Source organism: Paralichthys olivaceus, chromosome 17 (genome assembly GCF_024713975.1).
Source record: "Paralichthys olivaceus isolate ysfri-2021 chromosome 17, ASM2471397v2, whole genome shotgun sequence".
Lineage (NCBI taxonomy): Eukaryota > Metazoa > Chordata > Actinopteri > Pleuronectiformes > Paralichthyidae > Paralichthys > Paralichthys olivaceus.
Window position 1 is genome coordinate 17,552,804 of NC_091109.1, and position 12,500 is coordinate 17,565,303.

General features: G+C 47.3%; 2 protein-coding genes and 1 long non-coding RNA gene across 9 annotated transcripts in view; 1 reads left to right on the top strand and 2 right to left on the bottom strand.

The window, feature by feature from the left end:
- Nucleotides 1–3,832, bottom strand: part of LOC138405243 (uncharacterized) — a 6,858-nt gene extending 3,026 nt beyond the window's left edge. The window contains exon 1 of the long non-coding RNA XR_011238926.1: nucleotides 2,311–3,832. This is a non-coding gene — a long non-coding RNA (uncharacterized lncRNA). The remainder of the gene's footprint in view (nucleotides 1–2,310) is intronic.
- Nucleotides 1,033–7,513, top strand: chodl (chondrolectin). Its single transcript, XM_069512367.1, has 8 exons — nucleotides 1,033–1,311; nucleotides 3,831–4,006; nucleotides 4,121–4,308; nucleotides 4,454–4,611; nucleotides 4,694–4,735; nucleotides 4,829–4,915; nucleotides 6,054–6,150; nucleotides 6,755–7,513. Exons 1-8 carry the CDS (start codon nucleotides 1,224–1,226, stop codon nucleotides 6,834–6,836), a joined length of 918 nt encoding a protein of 305 aa, XP_069368468.1. The 5' UTR covers nucleotides 1,033–1,223; the 3' UTR covers nucleotides 6,837–7,513.
- A 99-nt stretch (nucleotides 7,514–7,612) lies between these two features.
- On the bottom strand, nucleotides 7,613–11,393 carry LOC109647403 (zinc finger protein ZFP2-like). 7 transcript variants are annotated; one of them, XM_069512329.1, is made up of 4 exons: nucleotides 11,230–11,393; nucleotides 10,249–10,726; nucleotides 9,499–10,023; nucleotides 7,613–9,191 (listed from the first exon to the last, which is right to left on the bottom strand). In XM_069512329.1, exons 3-4 carry the CDS (start codon nucleotides 9,764–9,766, stop codon nucleotides 7,768–7,770), a joined length of 1,692 nt encoding a protein of 563 aa, XP_069368430.1. In that variant the 5' UTR covers nucleotides 9,767–10,023; nucleotides 10,249–10,726; nucleotides 11,230–11,393; the 3' UTR covers nucleotides 7,613–7,767. The 7 variants fall into 7 exon arrangements, with proteins under 7 accessions (XP_069368430.1, XP_069368435.1, XP_069368433.1 ...); XM_069512334.1 differs by having other exon boundaries at nucleotides 9,499–9,948; nucleotides 10,149–10,726; XM_069512332.1 differs by having other exon boundaries at nucleotides 9,499–9,998; nucleotides 10,149–10,726.
- Between the last annotated feature and the right edge of the window lie 1,107 nt (nucleotides 11,394–12,500).

Consider the following 12,500-nt stretch of genomic DNA (forward strand, 5'->3'; position numbering starts at 1 on the left):
AAATGTTCCAGTTTGAGCAGCTTTAAAAATTCAGAGGACGAGAGGACGTGCCTGAAAGATGTCCAGAATAAAAAGTGACAGGACAACGACTCAGTTGGACACTAATGGACGGACGGAGACAGACGAGGGTGAAAAGGTTTTTTTGGCCAATGAATGTTTCCGTGCTGCGTTCAGGGACCATCCACACGCAGTCGATTCAGACGAGTGAGCGACATTACAACAGCTCAGGCTTCTATTGATTTCCATTCTGCATGAGAGGAAGAATAAAGTGTCTCTGTCACATCACAGCTCACGTTTCACTCAACACAAAGATTTTCATCATCAGCTGTCACACGTTCACCGATTCACAAGTTCACCGATTCACATGTTCACTGATTCACACGTTCACCGATTCACACGTTCACCGATTCACACGTTCACCGATTCACATGTTCACTGATTCACACGTTCACCGATTCACACGTTCACTGATTCACATGTTCACTGATTCACACAATTCACACGTTCATGTTTTCTCGACATGAATCTGTGCTTTTATTTTTTCCATTTTTTGTTATTGTGAAAATTTTGAAAAAGTGATTATAAATCTCAAAACAGTCAAAATAAAAGCAGCTGTGACTGTGATATGCTCCTATTCTTTCAAAATAAAAGAAGTGACTGTGATATGCTCCTATTCTTTCAAAATAAAAGAAGTGACTGTGATCAGTGAACGCATGTTTTCATCAGTGATAAAAAACATTTTCAGTTCCAGTTTTTTATTGTGAACACGAATCAACATAAATAAAATTCACTCGGATCAAAGACGAGAGTTTAACACAAAATCACAGGAGTGTGTGTGGGGGGGCATGAATAGACCACTGCTGTAGGTGAATTAAACTCTGTGTGTGTGTGTGTGTGTGTGTGTGTGTGTCTGTGTGTGTGTGTGTGTGTGTGTGTGGCCCCCCCAGGGCTTAATGAAAGAGGAGGTTACATCTGGGGCCCCGTGGGGCCGATCGATCCAGAGGAGTGAGGGAGGGGTGGAGGAGGGGTGAGGGAGGGGTGGAGGAGGGGTGAGGGAGGGGTTTGATGTGAGCAGCGTTCACAGACAGAAAAACATTTGCAGCTTCGCTTCATCAGAGAAACACGAGCAAAGATGGACACGACAAACCAGGAGCAGGACTTTCATTTCAAACGTTTGTGAGATAAAATCTCTACAGAAACATTTATTTTTATAATTATTCTCGATGTTATTTCACCCGGTGATGCTGCGGGTCCTCACGGTTGTCATGGCGATAACGGTCGCCTGGGTGGATGGAGCTCGGGTGCTGAGCGGTGAGTTAAGAAAATAAAAGTTTGTTGTGAATCACCCAATTGTGTTAAGTATTTAGAGATTTATCGAGATGTTGATTTTAGTAATTAATTTATTTTAAGGTTCGGTTGAGGGTGGCAATTAAATAAATAAACTGAGTGAACTTTAATATTTTTCACATTTAATGTTTAAACGTGAAACACAAATAAAGATAAACTGTTTTTAAATGGTTCAGTTTATCCACTGAATCCTCCTGATGTAAAATAACGAGTTCATTCAATGACAATTAAATTAAACAGATTAAAACATGTTGAGCTTGATTTTGACCGAACAGCATTAAACATCTTTGAAGTAAAATTGAAACATTTTAAAGTTTTTCTACTCATTCACTCATTAAAATCGTCTGATCAATTAATTTACTTCATTTCTCAAATTAAACCTGCGAAGAAGTTTTTGATGTTTATAATTTTTAATCTTTAATTTCTGTTAATTCTGTGAAAAACATCCCATAATAACCCATGGATTCATTCAATACACATCTGAGTGAAACAACAGATGAAGAAGAACTGAGTATAAACTGTATATAAAGATGAGCAACACAACAGCTCCATCGCCCCCTGGTGTCTGGCTGCAGTATAGCTCATAAACCTCCTCCTCCATGTTAGCAGATGGGACATGAACATTTGATAAATGTTTGTCAAAGATGTTTCTGTCGTTTCAGCTCGTTCTCTCTGATGTTTGTTCAATGTTTCTGATCCGTTTGGTTTGAATCAGTTATTGAGGATATAAAAACAGACGTCACGATTGACAGCGGAGACTGACTCAGGATTGGTCGAGAGTGTGAGTGTGGGCGAGGCCTCGATCCACAATCCCTACTGCACAGACTCTGACTGTAAATTTCGTCATCACCCAAAGATGGCAGCGTTTGTATCTGAGATATTTTGGCTTCATTTTCGTACAAGATGCAGAGAAGACGTGTCATTATTTAGTCTTTGACCTGAGTGAAACTGAAAGATAATTACCTTCGACAGCTTCCTCGGTTTTGGACCCTCCGTCCCTCCGTCCACTCAGTTCGGCTCCATCAGGACGCTTTATGATTGGTCAAAGGCAGAAAAGACATTAATGTTGGTCCTCCCCCGACAACGAACCGAACAAGAAGGAAGTAAATCAAACTGAGCTTCTGAAGATTTTTTATCATCACATTTGTTACCTACTAACCCCCATATAACATCTTGTCTGTCCATCTATCCGTCCACCCATCTGTCTGTCCATCGGTCTGTTCTTGGATCAGATCCAGGATTTTCTCTTCTTGTGAACATTTGTAATATCAAACAATCACACTGATGAATGTGTGTGATCTGGTGCAGATTGTTGGTGGAGGTGTGAACTGAGCGATGCTCTGGTTTAACTGTGGTTCAGTGATGAGTTAGAGGGAGGGGGTGGGGGGGTGGGGGGGAGGGAGACAGATATATATGGAGCTTTTTCTTTAGTGGCTTTAACAGTAAAGTGATGATGGTGCAGAAGAGAATCCAGCTAATCACTTAAAGTAGCTCTGAGTGTGTGTGAGGCTAACCAGACTGTATTAATCACTGCAGCCACACACACACACACACACACACACACACACACACACACACACACACACACACACACACACACACACACACACACACACACACACACACGACTCTAGTTTCTAGAAGTTGTGAAAATGCCTCCTCCTCCTTTTCCTTGTCTCAGCTTGTTTATTCGCCGAGTCGTGTTAAATCCAGAGGAAATGATCCAGACTCAACAGTGACCACGACAACTGAAGCGTGACTTGAGTGAACTGACGTCTGACGATTGTAAATAAATATTGATAGTAAATAAACGTAATGACACGTCGCCTAAAATAATAAATATGACGATATTTGATTGTATATTGTACAGTCTTATTGCTGTGGGCAGGAAAGACTTCCTGTATCTGTCCTTGTGGCAGCGGAGCTGAACCAGTCTGTTGGAGAAGGTGCTCTGCTGTCTGTCCACCAGGTGGTGGAGAGGGTGGTCCTGATTGTCCATGATGGATAACATCAGCGTCCTCCTCTCCTCCACCACTCAAAAGAATCCGGTTTGCAGCACATGACGGAGCCAGCCTCAACCAATCCTGAGTCAGTCTCAGCTGTCAATCATGACATCTGTTTTTATATCAGGAAATAACTAATTCAAACGAAACTGATCAGATTCCTTTTTTAGTATGGTGCATGTCCCATCTTCTAACATGGAGGAGGTTTATAACTGCAGTCATCTATCTTTATGTAAAGCCTGTGATTGGCTTTGATCTGGTTGCATGTTCATTCCAGGTGATGCTTTCACACACGTGTTGGATGTTTGATGATGACAACAGTAACTTTCACGTTATCAGTCACAGTTAGTTTCAATAGAAGCAGAATATTCTTTGTTTGGGTCGAGTGAGAAAGAAGCATCGTACTCACGGACCAATCAGAAGAAGATCAGCTTCCTGGTTTGGATCAGGGTTCACCTGAAGCCCGTCTCTGTCTCTCAGGTCAGAAGGTGTGTTCAGGTGCTCCTGACCGCCCCTGCTATAAGATCGCTTATTTCCACGACGTGTCGAGTCGTGTTGCGTTCAGGGAGGCGTGTCGGGCCTGTGAGATTCACGGAGGGTCGCTGCTCAGCATCGAGAGTCTGGCCGAGCAGACGGACATCGAAAACCTGCTGCAGGTGAGACACACACACACTTGGTCACCTCCTCCTCCATCTCCTCCTCCCCTCCTCCATCTCCTCCTCCATGTTCTCCTCCATTTCCTTTTTCATCTCCGGCCTCTTCGTCTCCAGGAGCTGCGTTCAGGAGCAGTGGGCGGGGCAGGAGGAGGTGCAGAGGGCGGAGGTATAGCTGACGGAGATTTCTGGATCGGTCTCACTCGTGTGGACGGAGTCGATCAGGTTCCTCCTGAACTCAGCGACACCTTTACTTCCTGTCCGCAGCTCTACCAGTGGACCGACGGTAGCCCCGCCTCTTTCAGGTGATCAGACCCACAAACCCGCCCCAGCGTCCAATCACATTGAGCTCAGCAGGAAGTAGTGACGCACTATGAAACTGTCGTCAGAACGTAAACATGTCAGAACACAACAAGAAATCACGTAATTATACTGATGATGATGTCATAGGAACTGGTACTCTGACGAGCCGTCCTGTGGAGGAGAGGCCTGCGTCGTCATGTACCATCAGCCAACAGCACTTCCTGGTCCGGGCGGGGCTTATCTCTACCAATGGAACGATGACCGCTGCAACATGAAACACAACTTTATCTGCAAATACAAACCAGGTTCGTCAGCCAATCAGATTCAGTGGAAGATTAACGAGTGTCGGCTTTGTCCTCTCTTCATTCGTTGTTCTCTCTCTTACAGAACGTGATGTCACAGGTCACACAGCTGGAGGAAGGAGCACAGGTGAGCAGGAACATTCTTATTAGGTCGTAACACAGGACTCTGTGACGCCACCTTCAGGTCAAAGTGTGTAACAACAGTGTGTTGTGTCCTCAGAGTCGAAAACAGGTGGAGGTGTCACCTCCCCGCAGCCTGCGGGCGGCGAGGAGGTTCGGCCTCAGGTGACCACGGCTGCAGCTTCAGGTATGAACGTTAACCTAACGACCACATGACGCATGACGCATGTTATCAACTCGTTAACTCTGAGCGTGTGCACAGAAAAGTGGGCGGGGTTTACTGCATATGACCAATCACAGACATGGACAGCAGAGCCTCATGTTTCACAACGAGGATCAAACTGAATGAACTGATGAACTGATGAACTGATGACCTGAAGTGAACTGATGAACTGATGACCTGAAGTGAACTAATGACCTGATGACCTGATGAACTGAAGTGAACTGATGAACTCATGAAATGATGAACTGATGACCTGATGAACTGATGACCTGAAGTGAACTGATGAACTGATGACCTGATGACCTGAAGTGAACTGATGAACTGATGACCTGATGAACTGATGACCTGAAGTGAACTGATGAACTGATGACCTGAAGTGAACTGATGAGAACTGAAGTGAACTGATGAACTGATGAACTGAAGTGAACTGATGAGAACTGAAGTGAACTGATGAACTGATGACCTGAAGTGAACTGATGAACTGATGACCTGAAGTGAACTGATGAACTGATGACCTGAAGTGAACTGATGAACTGATGACCTGAAGTGAACTGATGACCTGATGACCTGAAGTGAACTGATGAACTGATGACCTGATGAACTGATGACCTGAAGTGAACTGATGAACTGATGACCTGAAGTGAACTGATGAGAACTGAAGTGAACTGATGAACTGATGACCTGATGAACTGATGAGAACTGAAGTGAACTGATGAACTGATGACCTGATGTGAACTGATGAACTGATGACCTGATGAACTGAAGTGAACTGATGAACTGAAGTGAACTGATGAACTGATGACCTGAAGTGAACTGATGAACTGATGACCTGATGAACTGAAGTGAACTGATGACCTGATGACCTGATGAACTGATGAACTGATGACCTGAAGTGAACTGATGACCTGAAGTGACCTGATGAACTGATGACCTGATGACCTGATGAACTGATGACCTGATGAACTGATGACCACAGATCCTGCTTCGTAGTTCAGAGCTCTGATTTGACAGCTGACTGTGATGTCATTGTTGATGATCAGTGATGTCACGTGGCTTGTTTATAAACAGGAAACAGTCATATGTTCTCTCTCCGTCTCTTCAGGAATGTTACTGGTCTACGTGATCATTCCCACAATCCCCTTGCTGCTGCTCATCCTGGTGGCTTCTGGGACATGTTGTTTTCAGATGTTGAGCAGAAGGTAAGACTACATTTCCCAGCAGCCTCTTTTGCTCCTGCTGAGGAAGCAGTGTGTGCGAGTGTTTGTGTGTGTTTAGCTTCATCAGTGATTATAGTTGAAAGTTTCTAACGAGACGTCTCGTTAACAAAGATGATTTACAGTTGGCTCAGTGTGTGAGTGTGTCGTTACCTGGCATCAGTTCAGGGGTTTCCACACGTTCTCCTGAATCAGCTCTTCTGTTCTCCAGGTTTGCGTGAGGTCACTTCCTTTTTTGACAGTAAAGAACCAGGATGTTTCCGGGAGAGAACGACATTGATTAACCGACGTCTGTTTCTTTTTATCCTGAAACTCAGAAGTGACGAGCAGGTTCTTCAGAACAGCAAAGAACAAACTGTTTCCAGGAATTCACATCTGAAAATCAGCTGTTCAGAGAAACTAGAAGATATGAGGCCCGTCAACATGTTAGGACATGTTCCTCGACACGTTCTAACATGTTTTCTTGACATGTTGACATTTCGTATCATGTTCTCCGTGGGGACAAACTACTTGACTTTGTTCAAATTAAATAAAGTATTCATGAAAATCATTTGGGCTGGATGATGATGATGTCATCTCTTTCCCGCAGTGATCCCCGCACAAAGACCACCACGGACCGATCAAACCTGTGGATCTCCAGAGCGCCCAAGGCCGACAGCATGGAGGTCTGAAAGCTCCGCCCCCTGACATCACAGTGACATCACAGCATTTCGCTGGCAAAGGGATGACATCACCTAACAGCTTAGCCAATCATCATGCTCGTTTCCAGTGGTTGTGTCATGTTACATTTAATGAAACATGGACGGTTTTCTGTAACTAACTGATGATGCAGCTGTTGATTCATTATTTATAAACCAGTGATTACATGTCTGACCTGTGATGACATCATCATCCTCTCCTCATCTGCCCTCTGACCTGTAGAGAAGCGTCTGTTCACACGTGACCTGAACGCACCGTAAACATCTTCGCTGACGTCACTCTGACGAACAAAAACAAATCTATTCAGACTTTGATTTGAGTTTTTCCATTATTCTGGTTTCGTTGTTAGCGTTCGCCCTCTCGTTAACGTAGAGCTCGTAATCACCAAGAGGGAACAACCTCACGACTGACACACAAACTCGTTTCACTTCAAACCTTTTCATTTAGAATCTCAGTTGAGTTAAACCAGAAATGAAATCAATCAATTGTAATGAGAAAATTTACGAGATTTTAAAGCCCATTCTTTTTCCTGTTGCCATGGAAATGACCCCCCCCACTCTGTACTATGTATGTAAGTGTGTGTGTGTGTGTTGTAAGTCTTCAGCTCGTCAGTTTGTCATATCATCAATAAAAGCGTTTCTTCGACTCAGTTTGTTTTTAACATGTTATTTAAAATTCGATGAGTCATGAAGCTGAAAACTGCAAAACCTTTGATCTATCAAAGATTTAAAGGAACTGAAGGAGGACGTTTTCTGAATCACGTTTAATTTGGAATCAATGCAGAACGGATCAGTGATCCTCAGATCATTCACAGGTTCATCAGAGAGTCACCACAGAATTTATTATCAAGACAAACTCACTTCCTCTAAATGTGCATCGGCTCGCACGTTTTCAGTTCGGACGTCAGGAAGCAACGAGGTCCTGAACGACCTCCGTCTCCATCTCGTCAATCGTTGCCACCTCAGACCGCTCAGCTGGAGGGTCGACGGCCACGACCGTCTCCTCCTGTTTGCATGTCATGTCATCATCAAACAGGATGGGCGGGGCTTCCTCAGGCGGTGGTGGCTTCCCCACACCGTGCATGCGCTTCCTGTGCTGCTGCAGGTTCCCGCTACGGTTGAAGCGGGCGGTGCAGAGGTCGCAGGCGAACGGCCGCTCCCCGGTGTGGATGATGACGTGTCTGTCAAGCTGTGAGCGACACTTCTTGTCTTTGCCGCAGATGTGGCAGATGAAGCTCTGTGGCGGGCGCGCTCCGTTGGCATGGACGACCTCTCGGTGTCTCTTCAAGTGGCTGAGGCGTCTAAAGCTGCGGCTGCAGAAGTCGCAGGCGTACGGTCGGATCTCGCTGTGAATCAACGAGTGACTCGCCAGCAGAGACTTAAATTTGAAAACTTTGCTGCAGATGGGACACGGGAACATCTTCGCCTGTGCTGTGCACTTCCTGTTCCTGGCAGCGTGCGGCGCATCGTTCACTCTGACCCTCAGGTGGACGCGCAGATGATGCTGTTTCAGGCAGGTGGCGCGCTGGAAGCTGCGCAGACAGACGCCGCAGCGGTGTGGCTTCTCGTTGGTGTGGATGTGGGTGTGAGCAGCAAGAAGTGCTTTAGACTTTAACCGCTTCCCGCAGACGGTGCAGGAGAACGGCAAGTCGTACGGGGGGTTCCCCTCTCCTTTCAGGTGGTTGGCGTGGATCAGAATCTTGTGACGTTTGAGCTGATGGTGTCGGGCAAACTTGCGTCCGCAGATGTCACAGAGATGCGGTCGCTCTCCCGTGTGTGTCTGAAAGTGGATGATGAGCTGCGACCTGCATTTGAACTCTTTACCACACAAGTCGCAGAGCAGCGAGCTCGGCCGCTGAGGCTCCTGGGAGCCCTGCACGTGGACGCTCTTCTTGTGGTGCTCCAGGTCGTTTGTCCTCATGTAGGCTTTGGGGCAGAGGTCACAGCGGTGAGGTTTGACCCCTGAGTGGACGACCTCGTGCGCCTTCAGCCTGGACCTGCAGTTGAAGGTTTTCCCGCAGTCCGCGCACAGCCACGCCTGCACCTCGCGCTGCTTCTCCAGCTTGGCGATGCCGTTGGGGTGCAGCCGGGTCAGGTGGTGCTGCAGATTGTCACGACGATTGAAGCGCAGCTCGCAGAGGTGGCAGGCGAACGGCTTCTTCCCCGTGTGGATGAAGGAATGACGTGCCAGACTCGACTTGTTCTTCATCACTTTGCCACACACGTCACACATGATGCTGTCCACCTCCAGCTTCACGAAAGGGGCATGCTGGGACTCCGAGTCCAGCCCCACGTCCCCGAGAGCCAACGGAGAAGGAGCATCGCCATCTGGGGAACAGAGGGGGGAGACAGAGGGGGGGAGACAGAGGGGGGGAGACAGAGGGGGGGAGACAGAGGGGGAGGTGAGAGACCAAATGGTTCAAATATTTAATGAATAGGGGAAAATTAGTTCAGATAATAAATCAACAAATACAAAGTGTGAAATAAAATCATAAATACTGAATTTTACACGATGAAGTAGAAAATAAAAACATTTAAAAATACATCATGAAATAAAGAATATAATAAAATGTATTAAAAGAATTAAAAATTAAGTGATTTGCTGTGGATTTAAACGTGACCATGATTCTCTCACCTGCAGGTGGAGTCCAGTTAGGATCCCTTGTGTCCTCCACCTCATCCTCCGGGTCAGAATCAGGTGACTCACAGCGGCGCCGGCGTGGAGGCGGGTTTCGCTTGGCAGTGTTGCAGCTCGGAGGTCTCCTCTGGGTCCTGGACTCGGTGAGTTTCGGGGACAGCCTGACGGCCGGTTTGATGGTTCTGGTGCGAGTAGTGGTGCAGTGCTGCAGCAGAGCGCCCCCGTCTGGTCCGTCAGATCTGACTGAGAAACACTGCAGCAGCATCGCAGGTGACGCTGCAGGTGACGCTGTAGACGAATAAACAGAAAACTCATCTTCTGTCTCAAACACATTACTGCACGTCTCACAGGCTCCAGCAGCCGGATGACAATAAAAACTTTAGACAAGTCATTTCAGAGAGGCCTTCAGCCAATCAGAGCAGAGTTGTGACTGCAGCAGGAGAACATCTGTCCGTCTGCAGCAGGAGAACATCTGTCCGTCTGCAGCAGGAGAACATCTGTCCGTCTGCAGCAGGAGAACATCTGTCCGTCTGCAGCAGGAGAACACCTGTCCGTCTGCAGCAGGAGAACATCTGTCCGTCTGCAGCAGGAGAACACCTGTCCGTCTGCAGCAGGAGAACATCTGTCCGTCTGCAGCAGGAGAACACCTGTCCGTCTGCAGCAGGAGAACATCTGTCCGTCTGCAGCAGGAGAACATCTGTCCGTCTGCAGCAGGAGAACATCTGTCCGTCTGCAGCAGGAGAACACCTGTCCGTCTGCAGCAGGAGAACATCTGTCCGTCTGCAGCAGGAGAACATCTGTCCGTCTGCAGCAGGAGAACATCTGTCCGTCTGCAGCCATGTTTTGGTGATGTTTTGCAGCGCTGGATAAAGTCTGATAAAAATTCTAACCAGCATGCATTGTGTTAAGACAGCACCGCATCAACTAGAACGCCCCTAAACACTGAGGGGCTCAGGTCCGCCCCCTCCTAGTGATACCCGTCTACCTGCAGATGGCAGGACACCTCACCTAAATGTCTCAGCAGGTCCACCTGGACGCCGGCGTCCCTCCTTGCAGCTGAGTCGCTCTGACATCCCACCTCCCTCGTCTCCTGCTGTGGACTCTCCCACTGACAGCCCACCTCCCTTCTCCGCACCCCATTCTCCCCTTCCACTCGCAGCAGGAACCCGCAGAGCTCTTCTCCTCCAGGGGGCGCCACAAGTCCGGACGACATCTTTACAAGCACCTTAAGACAATCAGAGGACAGGTCACTGTCACAGAAACACCATCGTCATGGCAACAGCCACAGCCTCAGTTCATTGCCAGCTGGAAACTCCGCCCCTAAATGGCAGCAGATCCGGTGTTCGTCAGGTGACCTGGTCACTGTGTGCTCTATCAGACCCTGCGGACTCAGTATCCCATCATGCACTGAGAAAAGAGGTAATGTCACCAATAAAGCAACATTCAGCTCCAAATTAAAATCTACACAAACACAAACAGATCAATAATCAGAGGATTGATAACTAATCACAGGAAGTTATTTACTGTGGCATTGATGACGTCATTCAGTGACTAATTTAGCCTCAACGGAGAAGATCCCGTTTTAATGGAACGTGACGTGATCGATGATCATTGATCATCAGCTGTTTCCTGAAACTCTCTCACTACAGGACGCTACACATGCTAACATTAGCCTGATGCTAAAGCCTTTCCGAGGCGGGAAGGATGAGCAGGGGGTTTCCGGTTTACCTGAGAGCGGAGCAGCTCGTGCGCACACCGTGACGTCGACTTAACGTCTGAACGAAAAAAAACTTGAAAAATAAAAACTCCGGTTTCACTTCGGACACGTCCGGAACCTCGGGCCACACCGGAAACACTGCTTCTTCTTCTGCTGCTGCTTCCTGCTTCTCATCAGGGTCGGGCGGCTTGAAAGTGCCTCCACAGGCCAGAGGACGAACTGCAGCTCAGACTTCTTCCTGTTTAATGACGGTAGTGCACCTCACGTTGGAGGTGCATCAGCGCCCCCTACTGTGCCGGAGTGTTTGGTCTGCAAATGAAAAACCCTTGAACTCAATCCTGTTCATTGATTCAGTTCCCTTTAAAAACTCAAACTTTATATTTGGGGGGCAGGAGCTCAGTCTTGGCTTGGGAACCGGAGGGTGGCCGGTTCAAGTCCAGCATGGACGGAAGTTGGAGAGGTGCACTGCCGAGGTGCCCTTGAGCACCGAACCCCCCAATTGCTCCCCGGGCGCCTTCATGGCTGCCCACTGTTCCGTGTGGTCACTGTGTGCTCCGTTCACACGGATGGATTAAATCCAGGTCAGATTCCCCATGTTTGCATGTTGTGTGTGTGGGACCAGAAAGAGGAATCTGAATATTTCCCTCCGTCGACACTGAGCAGATTCTTTGGGTTTGACTCGTTTCTTCAGCTGCTTCTCTTTCTCTTTCTTTCTCACTGATGGATGACGTTCAGTGACTGTTGTGTGTCATTGGCCTCGATGCTCAGGGAGCTGGATCCACACCAACCTGAGATCTGCTATGTCGTCACCATCAGTTGATCTGCTGCGATGAGTCAGTCTGAACCTGTTTCGTTTGGTTTTGCTCTGTCCACTGTGATGTCATCGATATTGCCAACACCTCACCTGTATAAACAGTGATCAGCTGTGTTTGACAGTGTAACAGAGCAACCACTGTGTGGACAGACAGACTGAGGGGACAGTGTCCCCCGGGGGACAGCGGGACCTCCTTTGATAAACCACCTAAACTGGAGACCTCTACTGGAGAATACTTCACGGTTCTTTGTGTCTGAGACGGTTTTTCATGTTTTTACTTTTAAAAGAACCAAAGAGTCAACCGGTCGACATTTTGACGAGAGAATCTTCCTCACTGGAGGACTTTGTGGAGGAGCAACATCCTGAGTCTGGACTTCTGTATATATAGTAATATATAATCAAATAATATATCCATATCATAATATACATAATGACGTAATAATATAGTTGTATAATCGCCCAGTGATC